This window comes from Uloborus diversus, chromosome 5 (genome assembly GCF_026930045.1).
Source record: "Uloborus diversus isolate 005 chromosome 5, Udiv.v.3.1, whole genome shotgun sequence".
NCBI classification, from domain to species: Eukaryota; Metazoa; Arthropoda; class Arachnida; order Araneae; family Uloboridae; genus Uloborus; species Uloborus diversus.
The window spans coordinates 96,292,709-96,315,212 of record NC_072735.1 but is presented as its reverse complement, the minus strand read 5'-3'; the positions used below and the strand labels follow the sequence as shown (position 1 = coordinate 96,315,212).

The window sequence follows — 22,504 nt, the reverse complement described above, 5'->3', positions numbered from 1 at the left end:
TTTAATTCAGGATTCGGTGGGTTGTCAGTTACGTTGTGTAGCGCACTGGGATTTCAAAATTCAGATTTGTTCTTGGGGTCATTCCATTTTCAAGTTTTAACAGCTTTTATATGCAATGCTGTTAAACAATTCAAGATTTATAATGATCTTTAAGCTACTGTTACTTTCTCTTTGTCCAGGACATTTTTCTATGACTTTAAAAAAATTTCCATAACTTTTAACGAAAATACTCATTTTCCATAACTTTTCCAGGTCTGTAACTCATTTATTATTTTTTTTCCTGTGACTTTCTAGGATTTCCAAGACCCATACGAACCCTGAAAAGAGGAAAACATTGTTTTGAGAGGTATTTTCCCAGTGAAATAGCGAAAGGAGGATCATCCTTCTATCCTTCAAGTCATTCTTAGTGTCCACCTAACTTGGAAAGTAAATTGGCAGTAAATTTAGGTTGTCTATCACTGCATTAAAGGAACACTTAGTAGTATTTATGCTAAAAATCCATAGGAGAAGATTTTTTTTTTTTAAGTGACACATTTGCATAAATGAAAACTTTAATGGCTATATATAAATTTTTCCTTTACTACATATCTTATTACTATTATAAATATTTTATTTATTATATTTTCTTCTTTGGCAACATATGCATTTAAAAGGAAACTTGTTTAAAAATATATAAGTTTCTGAATAAGCTTCTACTTCTCACAAAATGGGGAAAGGAGCATATATTCACAAACAATATTAATTGTAAAAGTAAACATTTTAACTCCCTTTTACAGAATAATTTAAGTTTTGGAAAGAAAGAGTTATGTTATTGATTCAGAGGTAGAGTATTTAGGAGATCTTCATAACAAGCTAAAAATTTCAAAATGCCACCATTTTTCAAACCATTTTCAAATTGAAGCAAATTTTTGCTCAGATTTGCTTGATTTTAGAAATAATTTTCAGTGCTGGATGCTATATGCATTGCCAACATTGTCTGTGCTTTGGAAATCAATAACAGCGTAAAAAATCAGAGAGAAGTATCCTACGAAAGGAAAAGGAATATTCCAATTTTTAAATTAGTGCTTATAAAGTACTGCATGCAGTCTTGAAAATTTCACACGGTATAGACAAGAATGAAAATGTTGATGAGGAAGCAGAAAACAATGTGTTAGACGAAGACAATAATTTAACTGAGAACCATTAAACTGAGAGGAAATGTAAAAAAGAGAGGAAATTGAAAAATTTTAACATCGAGAGGTTTTTGAGATAAGCAGGTTCTAGGTTAACAGGTTCAACTGTTATAAATAATAAATACCCCTTTTAAAAATCCATCCAAGAAAGGGGCATAACGTCCACCAATAACTGCATTATTGAGGGAGGAGACTTGCACCATTTGGAAAATCAAATTTATGTTTTTTACTTCAATTGTGTATATATATATATATATATATATATATATATATATATATATATATATAATATTTTTATCCAAATTTTAAAAATAAAAATAAAAAATGCTGTAATTATTTCTTAAAAGATGTCATGCTTGATTTTTGAATTTAGATTTCAACTGAAGATCATTGAAGCATTTTAAAAAATATGTGAATAATCATTTATTTTCAACATTTTGCTACAGCATTTTTTTTTTTTTTTTTTTTTTTTTTTTTTCCATAAAGTTTGGACTGAGCTAAAACCCTGGTTTTAAAAAAGTAAAAAGTCCTAAAAATGACTAGATGACAACCCTGAAAGTACATACAATGATTTTACATACAAAGTTCTTTAAGTAACAATATAAGCTTCCTTGAAATGACTAAAAACTGTGGGTGCAACTCGCTTCAACTTCTTTTGAATCTTCAATTACAAATAAGATAATTACTTTTAAAGTTGGCATGTGATGAGTCAAGTGCACTTCTTTCCCAGTCATGTCCAGAGTTCTTCCTTCTGAATCCAAAATAAGTGGAGCTGGCCTATAAAAAGCACATAAGAATTACAGAGGCTGCCTGATGTACATAGTCTTGTTATAATACTATGGGTAGAAAATTTACATTAAAAAATTGTTTGTTTCATACTCACTTGTGTTGCTTTGAATCATCAGGTTTCCTAAAAAGGGAAAAAACTTTTGAATTTGATTTTTAAGACAAGACATGAAAATGGAAAAACATATTGCAAATGGAAACACAATTTTTACAATTCTGTACCTTAACAGAAAAAAATATATATACATGGTGAAACTTCAATAAGTTGAAGTTGTAGGGAAAGTGAAAAAAAAATTCCAAGGTATTGAAAATTCAGATCATTGAAAACAAAACTATAGAATAAAATAAAACATTTCCACTGAAACTAATTAAATTCATAATATAAGCAAAAATATAGAATAATGTATCAAGGACATTACATAACTACTTGACATAATTAATGTGTAATTTAGTTACTATAAAAACTCAAGAGTTTATATAGGTTGGAAAACAAATTAGATTTTTATGCTGAAATCTACTAGTTTTTATTTACTTAAAAAAAAGAACATTTTATTTTTAAAAAAACTGCCAACTAGGAGTCTGGAACACTGGGACAGTATTATATGAAAACATGCAATACATCTGCTGCTTTTCTAACATCTTGAACCAATGGTAATATTACAGGCTCAAGTTTTTAGTTCTCTTCAACACCAGAAACATTTCTGCAATTTTCACTTATGCATCATAAGATATCTTCATCACTTGGATACTGTGTGACTTAAGTTCTTCCTGAGGTTCCCTAATCTGGGCAAGTCACTACTGTGATAGGAACAGGGGACCCTCGGGTGTGATGTGGCTTAAGTTCCATCATCAACTTCAACTAAATCCATAAAATCTGTGTTAGATTAAATTTTTGTTTTCTTTTGTAAAAAAGCTCCACTAAATTTGAAAATTTATGTTGGAGAATTAACAGATTCACTTCATCCAGAAGCCTTTCTTTTTGTTCATGCTATATTGGGGGGGGGGGGGGGGGTGGACTGACTATGGATTAACACTAGCAAAGAAAATCTAACAATGGTCATGAAATAAAATTAGGCTTATCGAATATTTAGACTTAACGAAATTTGGCTTATTCAAAATCTTTAACATTCATTCCCCATTCTTTTACACAGGAATAAAGATACACTTTGGCTTGTCGAAGCTTTCGGCTAATTGAAGTTCGACTGTTTCACTGTTTATAGCAGCGGTCTGCAAGTGGCGAACTGCATTCCAAGTCCAGACTGCAAAAGGTCAAAAGCTGGACTGGCAAAATCATTTCGGAAGTTTAAATTACAGAAATAAATTATTTAATAATATTTTTATGTAGGACAATATCTTTAAGCACCACTTTCATTTTTTTCTAGTTTTTTTGAAGTAATTACATGACAAATTAAAGTTTTTAATGATTAATGTAGAATGAAGGTTTTTTCTGGGCCTCAATAAAAATTTTGACAACAATTTTCAAGTATCTGAACCCAGCTAAAATTACTTGCCGACCCCTAGTACATAGTTTTATAACAAATGTTCTAACAGTCCTAGACAATAACATTATCCAAAGTCAACTCGTACCAAAACAAAAATGAGCATCTTAAAATTTTATTCAGGTCTGCCTCCTTATACAGAAGCACCTGCGGAACAATTAATAAAGCTGACTAGGAATTGATAAGATGGTTAGATAAAAAAATTAAAAAAACAATTATAATTGAAACAAATCCATAAGCCAGGGACAAGAGATCAAGTTATGAAAAATAAGTGAGGAAAATCTTATTTTTTTGCAAGGCAAATACAGTCGACTCCCACTACAACGAGATTCGACCTACGCGAAATGGCTATAACAAGAATTCATGTAAACTATGCATTATGGTTACTGCCATTTTTTTATGGTAAGCTTCAAAAAACATGTCGTACCTTAACTTTTTGAGACCAGTGTACAGTAGATCTTCGTTTTACGCGGGCTCAACTTACACGGTTTTGATTATATGCGGTTTTAAGATTCGACACCTTTAATTTATTTTACACGAATGAGTTTTGGTTTTACCTGGATGTTGCAATGCAAACAGATAAAATTCAGGGTTCATACACTTTTGGTTAAAAAAAGTTCCCTGACTTTTCCAGGTTTTCCAGGTTGTTTTTTTAGAAAATTCCAGGTTACTCGCTTTATTCAAAATTTAAATTTAAATAGTAATATTTTCAAAATAATTAAAATTGTTTAAAGTAGCAATGCAGACGAACTAAACCTTCTTCCCTTAGATTTAAATAAAAAAAAAACCTTGGAATTTTTTTCCCTTTGTTTTCTCTGTCAAAATTTTAAGTTTTTTTTAAACATTTTGTTCAAAATTATTTTAATTTGTTAACTATTTGTTGAAAACAGAGTACTTTCAACTTATTTTAGCGTTTCTTTGATGTCACGCGTAATATTACAGCGTTTTGCTGTAGTCCTGCAGCAACCTTTTAGCATCCGCTTTTGGTTTACAATACTTCTTTTTATTTTCTTATTAGTAGGTTACACAAAACATATTGAGCAAAATGCAAAGCTAAATTTCAGTATAAATATGATTAACTTGTTGCATCGATCGGCATACCATGTAATGCATAGTAACAAAAATCAACATCCGCCGATCATAGGCCAATGCCAATAATCTTTTTTTTTTTTTTTCCACATATTAAAGGACGCTTACATTAAAATTTCAAATTTTCTTTTCCAGAAAGTAATAGTTAATTTTCAAAAATTCATAACTTTTTGCACATTTTAATGTTATTTTCAATAGTTCACATTGATATAAACATCCAATTCTGTTTCTGGAAGTTTAAGTCTACTTCCATTGTGCAAACTATCAAATATGGCGACAAAGTGAAAAATTAAAAATAATAAGTAGATTTTTGGATTTGTAGTATAAAAGTAGTAATAAATAATTAATAATCCTTAAAAAACTACAATAAAAGCAAAATAGTCAGTATTTAGCACATGAGTCTAAATCAATTAAAACAAAAAAATGTTAAGATTAAATTTTGCATTTTTCCAGAAAATAATTACAAATTATCCGGGGAAAAAAAGGCACAATTTGTGTTGTTTTCAATAGTTTGCACTGCAATTAACATCCAATGCCGTTTTCGGGAACTTAGGCACTTAAAAAGTCTTGTGTACTTCCATCTTGGGAATGACCAAATATGGCGGCTATGCCCAAAAATAATAAGTAACTTTTTTAATTTGTCGCATGAAGACAATTAAAAAATAATAAATCTTCATGAAACTACAATTCATTGAAAAGTTTTTATCACATTTGCGTCCAAGGCAGTGAGGATATAATCTTATCCTTCTGTTTTAAGAACAAAATTTTTCATTTCTCAAGAAAATTATTTTAAATAATAATAATAAAAGAAAAACAATTTGCAGACCATTTTTACTTTCTTCTATATCTATATATAGAAGAAAGTATTGGATTCGTGCAAATTTTCGAATTTCGAATTTTGACGGATTCGTACGTTTTGAGGTGTGCTGAGTCCATTTCGACCATTTTTGGAAAATGTCTGTCTGTCTGTGTGTGTGTGTGTATGTGTGTATGTGTGTATGTGTGTGTGTGTATGTATGTGTGTCACGTCTGTGTGTGACCAGTTTTTTGTGGCCGCTCTACAACAAAAACTACCGCATGAAATCGAACGAAATTTTGTACACATATGTGCCCCTATGTGAACTTGTGCCCATTAGTTTTTGGCGCGAATTCCTCCAAGGGGGGTAGAGCAATGGGACGTTTTTCGAGTTTCGCGTGCTTGCTATTCCTCAGGAAGTAACTGGCGGAATCAAACAAAATTTGGTCCATATGTTGGTATCAACAGGAACAGGTGCTGATTCAATTTTGGTGTCAATAACTCAAACGGGGGTTGAGCTATAGAACGTTTTTTGTCGTCAATTGTGATTGCTGTATCTCAAGAAATAATGAACGGAATGAAAGAAAAATTTATCAGCAAGTAGCCCTTAGTGGGTATAAGAACTGATTTTATTTTTGTGTCAACAGCTAAAAAGGGGGTAGCGCAATCACCCGTTCTTTTTTTCCATTTTGAGTGCCCTATCTCAAGAAGTAATGCTACGTTCTGGTTGAAATTTGGAATATATGTGAATCCATATGTAAACAGGCTCTGGTTCAATTTTGACGCCGATCGCTCCAAGAGGTGTTGATTTTTTTTTTTTTTTTTTTTTTTTTGCGAATAAAAATAGTTTTATTAATGCAACAATAAGAAAGATAAATCGTAATAGATTGTCGTCTGCGTATTTCCCGTGATTTTAATTGTATGGAAATGATCCGAAATAATATCTCAATGATTTAAAAATTTTAACTGTTGCCATCTTATGTTTATTAACAAATAAAATATTTGTAATTAATTCAAGCAAGGCTTTTAAAATAACTTTCAATTTTCGCTCTTTGCTTTGCTTTTGCAATAATTCAGACATTGGGATGGTCGTCAAGTGTTTGCATGTGTAATTTTGTTTTTGTTAGGAATATTGCTTCCTCGTCAAGCATGGGGAGGGATCAGAAAAAGGAAAAATATAGAAGAAAGTTTCGTGATGGCCACAACATACTAGTGAGAGTGTTGTGAAGGTTTATAACAACACCCTAATTTTGTATAAGAATTTGACTCCATTATTTTATAAAAATGGACAAAACTTTATTTACATCACATATACTTCAAGAAGTCGTCATTTTTATTTTCTCAAGATCAAAATTCGTGGAACACGATCTCGTGCGTCTTTTTTCACTTTTTATTAATTACGTGTTGCCATTCGGCAGTTTGTGTTAAATAGAAATAAAATAATTAAATTTAAGAATTAAAAGACATTAAAAATATGGATGAAAATATAATACTAGAGAATTATCATTACGTGGTAATAATTTTAACTGAGAAGGGCACTTCAGTACCCCCTTCCCAGTAATGATGATAATAAATGCGTTGCCGAAAGTCACGCATTAACCACGAATGACATGTCCATAATTCTTTGGGAAGTGAACTGTTCGTCCATATTTTGTCCTATATGAAGTTTCTTCATCTTTTTTACGCATTTCTTCTCCTGGTTGGTTAACATTGTCCTTGTCAGCAGACAGAAATGCTGGTTTTAGCCTGTCTACAGACACAGTGACATTTTTGCCTTTTATCATTACTGTTAGCATAAAATATTATTTTATTTTATTTAGTTTTTATTCTCGGTCCACAGCCGATAATTTAAAGAAAATAATTTAAAGTTAAGTGTACCTACTTTAAGCCCAGTCTGGTAAAAGTAGAACCTGTCAACTAGTTGGTGCTAACACTTCAATCGACGATTCCCCCACGCCATAATTAATGGCGACTGTTTACTGAAACCATCGGAGATTGCATGTCTCGATGTGTCGATTCAGAAAAGTTGAGTTGTCACCTGATCGACTCGAATTAATTCCACTTGTTGACCGCACGTGCTATGGAGAGGAGTACGAATATTCGCGGTAGTGGAATATGCAAATGAGTGATGGTCGAAGTAGAAGTTAGTGTAGGTGACGTCATCGAGGCATGGAATCTCATTGGTTGATAAAACATATATATTGTGGCGAGTGGCAGCGATCTCGCTCTCGTTTTTCTTCTTTCAACGATCCCCAGTGGTTGGTTCTGATCGTGAAGCCTAGTCCGGCTCACGTGTGGTGGGGGTTTTCCCCGCGATGCTAGCGGGGGTTTTTGTGGTATGTGATGTTTAATCTTCCAAGTCCTGGAATTAGTGAGTCCAGGTGAAGAACCTGTTGTGTTGTGTCCGGCCAATTAAAATGTCGGGGATGTGAGTTCCACGTGTCTACCTGTGATGTTTACCGATCTACGTATTGTGTAATGTTGCCTGTTCAGTCCGGACATTCCTGAAGTGTGATTCGGCGGACCTTTTGTGCGTTTTCTACCTGATCCTTCGGAGTGGCAAGTGACTGCATCGACATCTTGGTGACATTTTTCTTTATATTCTGGAACCACTTTTGTTATGATATTTTGGGGGTGTATTTTATGGGGATGTTATTCTAGTCATATTTAATAAATGTATTTTTCTGAAACACGTTTTTTGCTTGTCTCCAACTTGACATTACACGGCCAGTTAATGTTGGCTTAGTTTAAATATCTTAACTTCTGGATTTTAAACTTAACTTTAATTTATGCCAACAAGGTGGTAGCAGAGCTCGGTCGAATGTCATTTTGGTTGGAGACAAATTTGCAAAAGTTTTCAGAATAATGGAAAGGGACTATCGAAACATTAAGAAACTTAACTCCTGCAATTGGGCAACATGGTCGAAAAATATGAAAATGGTACTGATAGAAAGAGATTTATGGGAATTAACCCAAACAAAATTAGAAGAAGGTATTTCGGCAGAAATAAAGAAACGGAGGGGCCAAGCAGTGGCGATTATTTACCTCAACATAGAGGATGAGTTAAAACAACTAATAGATGATTTAGACGATCCATATGCTGTATGGACGTCATTGAAATTGAATTTTGAACCTCCGTCTTTAGCCCGTGTTGCCGGATTGTGGGAGGAGTTTTTTTCTAGCAGAATTAATGAAAAAGAAACTATTGGAATGTTCGCGGCTCGATTGAAGTGTTTGCTCCGACAGTTGGAGGAGAATGGCTATAAAATGGATGAGAAATTAAAGGGATTTCAACTAATACGTAGTTTAGATCAAAATTTTAGGGGAATAGTACAAAATATTTATAGATGGGATGAAAGTAAATTTAACTTTTCAAATGTTTTGGATGAACTTTTAGCAGAAGAGGGGAGATTAAAATTTTTAGGAAATGAAAATTTTGGAAATAGTAGTTCAAGTGTTAATGCTTTTCCAGTTCAGAATAAACACCAGACTGGGCGGAAAGTTGAAAATGTAAATAAATTTGAAACGAGAGTTTGCTTCACATGTGGGAAAAAGGGGCATATTTCGGCTCGGTGTTGGAGCAGAAAACCAACTAATCAAAATAAAGGTAATCGTAATTTTGTCAAACAAAGTAATCCCCCTAAGGCTGGAATGTTTTGCACCATCAGTAAAATATCAGGAGTGCAGGCCAACAACACAAATTTGAAGGAGGAAATACCAGTATTTTTACTGGATACAGGTGCCACGGCACATTTCTGTAAAGATAGGGACTTGTTTTGTGAATTGAGGCCTGTTAAAAATACAAAAATGGAAGTAGCTGTGGGCAATGTAAATAGTCAAGTCGAGGGGATAGGGAAAATTGTTTTCGAAATTAAAACAGATGGTAAGCTAGTAACCATCACATTGAATGAGGTCTATTATGCTCCAACACTTAGACGAAATTTGCTTTCCGGATCCAGGATAGACAGTCTTGGTTTTTCATTAAGGTGGTATCCTGGTAAAATATGTATTTTTAATAATGATGGTATCAAATTTTTTTCTGCATTTTTAATTGATAAATTGTATTTTGTAAAACCCACTTCATTTTTAAGTAATCAAAGTAGTGACTCACCAGGAAATGTAAATGTAACCGAGGTCAAAGGATTAGACCTGGAGTTGTGGCATGAACGGTTTTGCCATATTAATTATGACAGTATCTTGGAAACTGAAAAGAAGAACTGTGTCAAAGGACTTAATATAAAAAGTAGAAACCGGCCAGATTGTGAGCCTTGTATTATTGCAAAGAAAAGAAGGTGTTCATTTAAGCCCACTCCAGGGATAAGGTCTAAAAGACAACTTGAGCTTCTTTTCATGGATCTAGCAGGGCCATTTCCGGTGGAGTCACTAGGGGGGAAAAGATATATTTTTTCCATAATTGATGATTTCTCAAGGAAGTCCACTATTTACTTTCTAAAGTCAAAAGATGAAGCTTTTGGATATTTCCTTAGATACCAGAGGCATGTAGAGAGAGCCCTCAACAAGAAAATTTTAGCCATAAGGTCTGATAATGGGAGGGAATTCACAAATTCTAATTTTGAGACCCACTTAATTAAAGAAGGCATCAGCATAGAAAGAACCAACCCTTATACTCCCGAACAGAACGGGGTAGTAGAAAGATACAATTTGACATTAATGAATGGGGTTAGGGCAATGCTGAAAGACTCTGGACTAAGGGAAGAATTTTGGGCGGAAGCCGCCTTATGCTTTAATTATGTTAGGAATAGAACAGTCCTAAAAGAAAGGGGGAAAACCCCATTTGAGCTGTTCTGGGGAAACAGGCCTTCAGTAAGGCATTTCCGGAGGTTTGGATGTATTGCCTACAGAGGCATGCAAAAACAAAACCTAAAGAAATTTGACTCGAGAAGTAAGAAAGGCATAATGGTGGGCTACGCAACCCAAGCAAAAGGGTACAGAATTTGGGACCCAGAGCTAAAGAAAATTTTTGAAACTATTAATGTGGTCTTCAGGGAAAATTTAATTTGGGGGAAATCAAACTTGAATGGGAATGTAGACAATGATGATGATTATTCTTTTATTAAACCTATTAGTGAAGTTCTCTTAGATAAAGAGATAGATGAAAGAAAGGCTCCCACCCCTTGTGAGGAAATTGAATGGGTGAGGGATGCAGTAAAAAGAAAGAAAGGGGACCGTACTGATATTTATTACTATGAAAAGGGAAATAAAACCAGGTTAAGGTCACCCAATGATGTAGAAAAATATTGTAAGAAGAATAACATTGTTTACAATCCTGAACTATTTGATTTCAAAAGTAAAAATGTACCTTATAATCCTTTGTTTGATATTTTTAATTCTCCTAAGGAACAAATGGAACCCGAGCCAGAGGCAAATTTGTCAGAAGTGCTAATTCCACAAAACTATAATCAATGCTTGAAAACCTCAGAAGTAAAACATTGGCAAGAAGCCATGTCAGAAGAAATGAAAGTGATTCAAGAAAGGGGGGTGTGGCAGTTAGTTCCCCAGCCAGTTGGTAAACCAGTACTTGGTAATAAGTGGGTCTATGACTTGAAGAGGAATGCTAAAGGGGAAATTGCCAGATTTAAAAGCAGATTGGTTGCGATGGGAAACAGGCAGGTGGCAGGTGAATCGTATTCTCAGGTTTTCTCCCCAGTTATCAATTTCTCCCTGATAAGAATGTTTTTCTCAATTCTGGTGATATTCCTGGGTTGGAGCCATTTTCAATTAGACGTAAAAAACGCATATCTTTATGCTGATTTGCATGAAGAAATCTATATGCGACAACCACAGGGTTTTGTAATCCCGGGAAAAGAAGACTGGGTATGCCGTCTAAAGAAATCGCTATATGGTCTCCATCAATCGGGGAGAAATTGGTACCTGGAAATTGATAGGGTTCTCCAAGGTCTAAATTTTTTGAAATTTAAATGTAGTAACTGTGTCTATACAAGAAACAGAAATGTGTTTTTATTGATGTATGTAGATAATATAATAATTTTTGGAAAAAATGAAATCATAATTCAGGAAACAATTCAGGATTTATCAAAACATTACGATATTAAAGAATTAGGGAGAACTAAAAAATTATTGGGGGTAGAATTTGAAGAAATAAATGGGGGAATTTTTATACACCAAAATTCTTATATTAAGACAGTTTGTGAAAATTTTGAAAAGTATCAATACCCATACTCGACCCTCCCAATAGCGAAAGGTACAATTTTGTCTTTAGGTGATTGTCCAAAAACGGACCAAGAAATAAAAGAAATGGAGAAAGTACCTTATCGCAATTTATTGGGATGTTTGTCCTATATAGCAGGGAAAACTAGACCGGATATTGCATATACAGTTAATTTATTATCTCAATTTCAAGCAAATCCGGGTAAAAGACATTGGCAGTGTTTATTAAGACTTTTAGGTTATTTAAAATATACAAATTATTATAAATTAAGTCTATCTGCAATAAATGAAATTAAAATCAATGGTTTTTCTGACTCAGACTATGCTGCAAATAGGGACGATAGGATTTCGATGGGGGGAATTATTATTTACATTGACAAAGTACCTATTATCTGGCGAACATTTAAACAAAAGTGTGTTTCATTGTCCACCATGGAAGCTGAGTATATATCTTTGACAGAAGCAGCAAAAGAGGTGGTGTGGTTAAAAAGAATTTTAGAAGAAACATCACATTTTGAAATAGCTGGATATAAATTTAACGGGTCTGTAATTAATTGTGTCAATATAGCTGCAATAGAATTTTCAAATTCCCCTATAGAAAATTCCAGAACAAAGCATATTGATGTCAGATATCATTTTTTGAGAAACTTAGTAGAGGAAAATACATTTGAATTAAAATATGTGAAAAGCGCAGAAAATCCTGCGGATACGTTTACCAAGCCTCTGACTCGGGGTACATTGAAAAAAATGTGCAAACTCATTTTTGGTAATTATGAAAATGTAAAAGTTTAATATTCAAATGTGTAAATTTTTCAATGTTTCTCAAAAGTGTTTAAAAATTTTTTTTAATTGTTGTTTGAAATATGTCAGTTTTCATGTCGTTTTGAAGTGTATCGTGCTGTGTAACCGAGAAGGGGGGAATTTGTTAGCATAAAATATTATTTTATTTTATTTAGTTTTTATTCTCGGTCCACAGCCGATAATTTAAAGAAAATAATTTAAAGTTAAGTGTACCTACTTTAAGCCCAGTCTGGTAAAAGTAGAACCTGTCAACTAGTTGGTGCTAACACTTCAATCGACGATTCCCCCACGCCATAATTAATGGCGACTGTTTACTGAAACCATCGGAGATTGCATGTCTCGATGTGTCGATTCAGAAAAGTTGAGTTGTCACCTGATCGACTCGAATTAATTCCACTTGTTGACCGCACGTGCTATGGAGAGGAGTACGAATATTCGCGGTAGTGGAATATGCAAATGAGTGATGGTCGAAGTAGAAGTTAGTGTAGGTGACGTCATCGAGGCATGGAATCTCATTGGTTGATAAAACATATATATTGTGGCGAGTGGCAGCGATCTCGCTCTCGTTTTTCTTCTTTCAACGATCCCCAGTGGTTGGTTCTGATCGTGAAGCCTAGTCCGGCTCACGTGTGTGGGGGTTTTCCCCGCGATGCTAGCGGGGGTTTTTGTGGTATGTGATGTTTAATCTTCCAAGTCCTGGAATTAGTGAGTCCAGGTGAAGAACCTGTTGTGTTGTGTCCGGCCAATTAAAATGTCGGGGATGTGCGTTCCACGTGTCTACCTGTGATGTTTACCGATCTACGTATTGTGTAATGTTGCCTGTTCAGTCCGGACATTCCTGAAGTGTGATTCGGCGGACCTTTTGTGCGTTTTCTACCTGATCCTTCGGAGTGGCAAGTGACTGCATCGACATCTTGGTGACATTTTTCTTTATATTCTGGAACCACTTTTGTTATGATATTTTGGGGGTGTATTTTATGGGGATGTTATTCTAGTCATATTTAATAAATGTATTTTTCTGAAACACGTTTTTTGCTTGTCTCCAACTTGACATTACACGGCCAGTTAATGTTGGCTTAGTTTAAATATCTTAACTTCTGGATTTTAAACTTAACTTTAATTTATGCCAACAATTACTTTGAACACTTTCGCGCCGCGCTTGATGACTGCATAAGGTCCGTTGTATGGCGGCTGAAGACTTTTCCGCACCCCATCATTTCTGATAAAAACATGGGTGCAAGTTTTTAAGTCTTGTGATACGAAAGGCTTAATATTAGAATGTGATTTTGTCGGTAAAGGAGCAAAATCGTGAAATATATCTCTTAGCTTCTGTATCATAGTTTCAGGGCTTTTTATAACCGAATGTTCATCGAAAAAATCTCCTGGAAGTCGAAGTGAAGTTCCATAAACAAGTTCGGCTGGTGAAACATTCAGATCCGTTTTAATTGCTGCACGGAATCCTAGGAGTATAGTGGGAAGAACTTCGGTCCATTTTTCATTTCGTCGAGCTTTTAAAGCACATTTTAATGGTCGATGCCAGTTCTCAATAAGACCATTTGATTGAGGATGGTATGGTGAAGTTCTTATCTTTTCGGCACCAATGAATCGAGTTAATTGTCGAAATAGCTCAGACTCAAATTGACGACCTTGATCTGATGTAATTTTTTCTGGACAACCAAATCTTGAAATCCATTCAGACATCAACGTCTTAGCGACAGTTGGTGCTGTCATATCACAAATAGGATATGCTTCTGGCCATCGCGTTGCCCTATCAATTACCGTTAAGCAGTAATTCTTTCCTTCAGATTCTGGTAGTGGTCCTATTAGATCAATGTGTATATGGGCAAACCTAGATGTGTTAATATCAAATTTTCCTTCTTCAGTTTTAGTGTGCCTGAAAACCTTTGATCTTTGGCAGTTTAAACACTCTTTAACCCATACTTTGATATCCGTAGCCATTGAAGGCCAAACAAATCTCTGCTTAATAAGCTTAGTCGAACCTTTTATACCTGGGTGTGTTAAATTATGTAGGTTTAAAAAAACCTGTTTACGAAAACTTTTTATTAGAAAAGGTCGTGCTTTTCCTGTAGAAATATCACAAAATATTTCAGTTTTTGAATCAGGCATAGTAAGTAATTTTAATACTAAATTAGATTCCTTATTTTCTAAAGCAGATTTAAGTTCTAAGTCAGATTTTTGTTCAACACCTAACTTAGCGTAATCTAGCGAAGTAGGAAATTTAATTGTACTTATTCGAGAAAGGGCATCGGCTGCTTCATTTGAGCTACCTTGCAAATATTCAATGTCAGTTGTAAACTCAGAGATAAAGGATAACCATCTACTTTGCCTATTTGTGTAGGTATCTCGTTTCTTTTGAAAAGCAAATTTTATTGGTTTGTGATCAGTGTATATTATACATTCTTTCGCCTCGATGAAATGTCGAAAATATTTTACTGATTCATAAATGGCTAATAATTCCCTATCAAAAACCGAGTATTTTAACTGAGCAGTATTCAGTTTTTTTGAAAAAAATGCTATTGGTTTCAACCCTTCTTCAGTCTGCAGACTTAAGGTTGAACCAATGGAGAAATCACTAGCATCAGTGTGTAATGCTAACTGCCCATCCTGCGAGGGAAAGACCAATGCAGCGCCAATCAAACTTTGTTTAGCTTTCTCAAATGCGTCATTCAAAATTGGAGACCATTCAATAGGAGTGCTATCATTCTTTTTACATCCTCTTATTTGATCTGTTAAAGGGGCAAGCAGTCTTGCTGCATGTTTAACAAATCTTCTAAAATAATTTATTAATCCAATGAATCGTCGAAGCTCTGATATTGTTTTTGGCTTAGGATAATTTTGAATGGTTTCAACTTTTGATTTTAAAGGTTTAATTCCTTCAAAAGAAATATCATGTCCTAAAAATGATACTTCCGTTTGAGCAAAAACACTTTTGGAAATATTCACATTTAAACCATATTTGGCAAGCCTACCTAATACAATTTTCATGTGTTCTAAGTGTTCCGTTTCATTTTCGGAAAAAATTAGTATGTCGTCTAAATAAGCAACAGCGAAGTCTACATTTGAAAGTGCCTCGTTAATAAATCTTTGGAACGTATTTGCTGCACATTTTAAACCGAAATTTAAATATAAGAACTCAAAACTACCAAACGGTGTGGTAACTGCAGTTTTTTGAATATCATCTTTGAAAACTGGAATGTGAAAATATGCCCTAACAATATCGAGTTTAGAGAAAATTTTCTTGCCGTGTAAAATGTTCGTTACATCGTGTATGTGTGGCACAGGGTAACGGTCAGGCACAGTGACCGAATTTAACCTTCGATAATCACCACAAATACGGTAAGATCCATCCGCTTTTGGTACCACGTGAATAGGAGAAGCCCAAGGAGATTTTGAAGGACGGCATATTCCTTGATCCATAAGGTATTGAAATTCTTTTTTAACTTCGATTAATACCTTTGGATGTAAACGTCGGGGCTTAGAAAATAAAGGCGGTCCTTTTGTTTCTATATAATGGACAGTATCGTGACTGACTGGTTTTTTGAAATTTGGGATAGGATTCAATAACTCGGGAAAATCTTTAAATAATTCTTTGTACACCATATTATCCGAGACTAATTTAATTCCACTATATTGAGTTTTAGTTAACTCTCCCTTCGTTGTCAAACCAGTGACTGAATCAATTAATCTCGACTTCTTTAAATCTACTAGTAGTGAAAAATTTTGTAAAAAATCTGCTCCTAGAATTGGGCAAGAAACATTTGCTACCACAAATGGCCACTGATATATTCTACGCAATCCCATGTTGATATTTAACACCTTGTGGTCGTACACAGCTATTTTTGAATCGTTCGCAGCATACACGTAAGTGATGGGAGTTTTTGCTTTGAATGAAAAATGGGCAGGAATGCAAGAAATATCACTACCACTATCAACCAAAAAATTTAATCCCGTACTTTTATCCATTATGTGTAATCTACACTGTTTATGTGCTGCTATGTCAGGGTAAATATCGTTATTAGACATAGCAGCTATGGCAAGTTTTTTTGAACTGCATCATAACTGCATGGTTGGCGACATTTAAATGCTTTATCGCCGAATTTTTCATGATAAAAACAAAACTCAGATGTATTTTGATTATCTGAGGGTGTTGGAACTCGTCTACTCCTAGATTGGGACCAGGGGCGGCAAATAGGGGGGTCAAGAGGGGGCGGTCGCACCCCCAAAATTTTCACTAAGAATAATAAAAAAAAAGGGTAAATTCAAATTAGATAACTTAGAAAATCATTTGCCTGCATTTTCAGAACAGAAAAAAACTGATGGAGAATAATGGTTTGCCTTAACTAAAGAAGTAATCTCTTCATATGGATTAAATATTTAAAAATTGTGTAATCTATGCTATCATGGTGCATTTTGTATGAGATGCCTGTACAGTGTCGAGACTGCACAATTTTTACATGTAAACTCCAAGTCAATTTGCATAAATTTAATGCTCATATTATAACTTAATGTTTAGCTAGTAAGTGTTCATTGTTTCCCTGTACTTGAAACACATTTTAGCAACTTGATATATTATATGCTTTCATAGAAACTTTTTTGTAAAAATATGCTCTTTTTGAAAAACTTCCCACATCAAAAGATGCTTTCACATCAACAAATATATCTTCAGGCTCTTGACTTGACAATCTCTCAGTGACACAAATGGTATTCAAGAGTTGAACCTATAAAATCTCCCTGGAAGAATAACTGGAAAGCGACCATCTCGATAATAGAAAATCTAATGTTATTTTGATATGTATGACTTGGTTTGAATTTTTGTTTACTTCATTTCCTGCGGAGCGTTTTTTGAACAATGCTACACTCTATCATAAAATTTTCAATCTCAATTATTGAATTCACAATTGAAATTCTTTGTAATTTTCGCACTAATGCTTGAACCAAGTGTGGAACTTTGAGACAGAACTTTTTATAACAGTTTTTACTGTATGCCAATGTAGAAGAGGTGACAAAACTTACATGAAGTTTAGTGAAAATATTTAATATTTTGAACAAAATAATCAATTCAGTTTCTCGAGAAATGGAGGCAGTATTTGATGACATACATTTCTCTTTGGTCTTAAGTTCAATATTATGTAAGTTGGTTATAAGAAACGAAAAAGAAAATATTACACTTATACACTACCGCAGCCAGAAATTCCTTTTGGAGGGGGTTTTTTGATCAAAAATACCTTCTGGAGGGGGGGTTTTTTGATGAAAAATACGTTTGGAAGGGGATTTTTTGATCAAAACAGCCCTTTCATATGCATAAACTACTGCATTAGAATTTGCGTTTATGTTAAAACCAATGGCTGTGTGGGGGGGGGGGTTCACTCCCCCCCCCCTCGATGCGCCACTGCACTTACAAGAAAAATTTACAGCATGAAGGAAAAGTAATTCTTTTGTGAATTACGACTTTACCTTTTAATGACTCAAAATAAATACTAGCCCAATTTAAAAAGCTTTCTTGGTTATTCCAAAGAGAAATCTGAAGGAAGTGTGTTTTTTAACATAACTTTCTTGCTTCCATTGTTTTTAGTCTATTTCAATCTGATCAGTCATTTTAAAGATGACTTTTGTGTCTCAGGAGGTTAGAGAATTAATTCGAAGCGAAATGTGGCAAGCAAGACCTTCATCTTTAGCTGTACTGGAAAAAAAGCAAAACACTGGATTTTGAGTAAATATAGTTACAAGATTTTCTGTTAATCCTGACCCAAAGAATAACAGACTAAAACTTTACTGAAAAATAAAAACTGGTACCGAGATATTTTGTGAGATAACTTGTTACAAAATAAATTTGAAGCTTTGGTCGCAAAAACTTTAATTGTTCTTAACAAGCCCGATTATTCTTAACATTAAAACCGTTTTATTATTCCTTCCTGTTAACCAATATTTATTTTATACCGTACTGTGGAAATTCATGTTCAAGAAACTCGACCCCCCAAACGAAATGCTGAAATGCCGCCCCTGATTGGGACCTATATCTATGATTACTACGACCTCTTGAAAATGAACGTTTTGATACCATTTTAGTTAATTCAGAAACTCGCATGGTTAAATGCTCAATTTGATTTTGCAAATTTGATATTTGCGTCGTTTGTTCACTATGTTTTAGTGTTTCTGAAATTTTGCAAACTGATGGCTCCATTTTTATTTCATGAATTTTATCAGCTAAAATGGACAGTTCAGTCAACTCTGAAGTTGATGCTGATAAAATGGCTTGAACATGTGTTGGCAAACGCTCTAACCAAATGGTTTTTAAAAATTCGTCAGTAATTGAATTTCGTGAAAGTTCTTTCATTTGCCGAAGTAAAACAGATGGTTTTTTATCACCTAATGTAAGTTCACACAAAAGTTTCCGTATTTGGCTTGATTGCGAATCGGAAAACTCTTTAACTAATCTATCTTTTAAAGCTTGATATTTATTTCCCTCTGGAGGAGCTATAATTAAATCCGTAACAGCGCTAAGTGTATCTGCGTCAATGGCGGATAACAAGTAGTTATACTTCGTCTCATCATTTGTTATACGTGAAACATTGAAACTAGCCTCCACTTGAATAAACCAAACTGTTATATTACTTTTCCATAGTGGAGGTAATCTGGTTGCAACTCTCAAAACTGAGTCACTTTGTACAGTATTATTGGTAAATTCAACATTATCTAAACTTTCTACCGACATTTTAAAATTTAACTGAGAATTTACAAGTAAAATAACCAAATGCAATTAAATTAAAACAAAGAAAAATTAGTCAAAGATAAAATTTATCTTTACACGAAAATAAAATTTAGGCCAGAGCATTTCCCTTCAAGTGAATGACTTTAAGTGAAGAGCATACCATAGAATAAAGCATTGTCCGTCTTCTTTTTCTTTTCCTTTTTTTCTTGTCCAAAACGTGGGTCACCACTGAGAGTGTTGTGAAGGTTTATAACAACACCCTAATTTTGTATAAGAATTTGACTCCATTATTTTATAAAAATGGACAAAACTTTATTTACATCACATATACTTCAAGAAGTCGTCATTTTTATTTTCTCAAGATCAAAATTCGTGGAACACGATCTCGTGCGTCTTTTTTCACTTTTTATTAATTACGTGTTGCCATTCGGCAGTTTGTGTTAAATAGAAATAAAATAATTAAATTTAAGAATTAAAAGACATTAAAAATATGGATGAAAATATAATACTAGAGAATTATCATTACGTGGTAATAATTTTAACTGAGAAGGGCACTTCACTAGTTTGTTATTTTCATCAGTTTTCAATTAAAGAAACCATCCAATTCTGCTTTGGTTTTAGAAACTTAGGCATTTTAGGATCGTATCTACTTCCATCTTGTGAATGACCAAAGATGGCGACTACGTTTCACACGTAGCTGAAATGATTTTCCGATCAAAAAAAATACCGATTTTCCCCGATTAACCCTCCCATCTACAGGTTGTGCTTCCGAAGCAGTAAATTGTCTTCTCTCCTGTTGAGTTTGTGCATAATTCCTGTTCACCTGATTTTTTTTTCCTTGGGAACTACTGAGAGCCAAAAATGGCGGCTGCTGAAGATTTTTTGGGTCGTCACTTTTTTCATTGCTTTAAAATTTTTACAATTTTTTTTAAATACATCGATAAAAATGAAGATTAGATCTCATAAAACAAAATTCCCTGGGAAAAAATTGGGAAAAGAAAAATTTTGGGGACACATTTGGAAAATTCCCTGACATTTTTGACTATGTCATTTTCCCTCATAATTTCAGGTTTTCCCGGAGCGTACGAACCCTGAAACGAACAGGATGTTGTGGCAACTCATCTAAAACTTTAGGCAGTAGAAAGAAATGCGTTCCCCTCACTGACTCCATGTAAGAAAATTTTTGCTCTTTTGGCGCATTTTTCGTTGTGAAAAAAAAAACGTTCATTTTTCGATTGCAGTTTTTAAGTGCCAGCGTCGGTTTAGATACAAATGTACAATTTTTTTCGTGAAATCACAATAAAAACAAAGACTAGATCTCATGGTACTTAATTCCTTGGGGAAAAAATGGAAAAAAAATTTTTGGAGGACAAAATTTGAAAACTCCCTGACTTTTCCCTGACATTTTTGACAGTGTCATTTTCCCTGACAATTCCCGGTTTTCCCGGAATTCCCGGAGCGTACGAACCCTGAAATTTTCCCCTCTTTCAAAATCCAAACTCCTTAAGATTGCAGATTACGTGTAATCAACTGCATTTTGGCGGGTTAATAATCGAGCTTGGGCCATTGGAAACATTTTATGCGATTGGTTCCCGAGCTCTTTCCAGAAATAAAGTTATTAAACTCACACAGTTCAGAAGTCACTGGAAGAAGAGCTTTTAGGAGTGACAAAGGAGGCCAAAACCAACGAGGATACCAACGTTGGTGACGCACAACCAAAAACATTCACATTGAAAATTTTGAGCCATTCCTAGACAATAGGAATGATCTTTCTGATTTGTTAGTGAAGGACGATTGTATCATGGAAATGATGCAAGTGATCATGGATGTATTAATGCTCTAAAAAGAGTTACAGAGAAAAATTCTTAATGACTGCCAAAAAACTATCATCGACAGCTCCTCTTTATAAACAGAACACGAAATTAATTTATGTTTTCTTTATGCATGTTGTGCATAAAAGTCTATATAAGTACGCATTAAACTTATTATACATTTAGTCATCACTAGAATGAAGTATTTTGTTATCAACGGAACCAAACCCCTATTTTAACACTAGTATTAGGTCTCAATTTACGCGGTTTCAATTAGCGCAGCATTTCCGTGGAACGTAACCCCTCGTAAAACGAGGGTCTACTGTATATAAAAATGGAAGCTGCTTTTGTATTGTGGATTAAAGACATCGGAAAGAGGGCCTGTTGCCACGAATTGAAAAATTATGAAAGAAAAGGCGATGCAACCGTATTAAAAAATGTATTAGATAAGACAGGGTTCATACACTTGTGGTAAAAAAATTCCCTGACTTTTCCAGGTTTTCCATGTTGTTTTCTAGAAAATTCCAGGTTACTCGCTTCATTCAAAATTTAAGTTTAAATAGCAATATTTTAAAACTATTTAAAATTTTTAAAGTGCAGAAGAACTAAAACTTCTCCCCTTAGATTTAAAAAAAAACCTTGGATTTTTTTTAACTCTTTCAAAATTTTAAGTTTTTTTTAACATTTTGTTCAAAATCGTTTTAATTCGTTTACTACTTGTTGAAACAGAGTACTTTCAACTTATTTTAGCGTTTCTTTGATGTCACCTGTCATGCGTAATATTATAGTGTTTTGCTGTAGTCACACAACAATCCTTTAGAATCCACATTTGGTTTACAATACTTCTTTTTATTTTCTTATTAGTATATAACACAAAACATATTGAGCAAAATGCAAAGTTAAATTTCAGTATAAATATGATTAACTTGTTGCATGGATCAGCATACCATATGATGTATAATGACAAAAATCAACATCCGGCGATCATAGGCCGATGCCAATACTCATTTTTTTTCCTTTTGTTTACATTAAAATTTCAATTTTTCTTTTCCAGAAAGTAATAGTTAATTTTCAAAAATTCATAACTTTTGCACATTTTATGTTACTTTCAATAGTTTACACTGATATAAACATCTAATTCTGTTTTTGGAAGTTTACGTCCACTTAAATCGTGCAAACGACCAAATATGGCGACTTAGTGAAAAATTTAAGATAATAAGTAGATTTCTGAATTTGTAGCATAAAAGTAGTTACAAATAATTAATAATCCTTAAAAAACTACAATTAAAACAAAATAGTCGGGGTTTTTTTTTTTTTGCACATGAGCATCTAAACCAAGTAAAACAACAAAATGTTCTGAAGATTAAATTTTGCATTTTTCCAGAAAATAATTACGTATTATCCAGAAAAAAAGGCACATTTTGTGTTGTTTCCAATAGCTTGCATTGCAATTAACATCCAATGCCGTTTTCGGAAACTTAGGCACTTAAAAAATCTAGTGTACTTCGAACTTGGGAATGACCAAACATGGCGGCTACGCCCAAAAATAAGAAATAATTTTTTGAATTTGTCGCATGAAGGCAATTAAAAATTAATAAATCTTCATAAAACTACAATTCAGTTGAAAAGTT

The 22,504-nt window shown here is 33.8% G+C and overlaps 1 protein-coding gene across 1 annotated transcript in view; it reads right to left on the bottom strand.

The window, feature by feature from the left end:
- LOC129222841 (U4/U6 small nuclear ribonucleoprotein Prp3-like) overlaps positions 1–22,504 on the bottom strand; it is a 149,089-nt gene that overhangs the window by 56,134 nt on the left and 70,451 nt on the right. Inside the window, exons 7-8 of the mRNA XM_054857392.1 lie at positions 2,056–2,082; positions 1,859–1,949 (exon numbers count right to left, since the gene is read on the bottom strand). Of these exons, the coding sequence (XP_054713367.1) occupies positions 1,859–1,949; positions 2,056–2,082 (118 nt within the window). The remainder of the gene's footprint in view (positions 1–1,858; positions 1,950–2,055; positions 2,083–22,504) is intronic.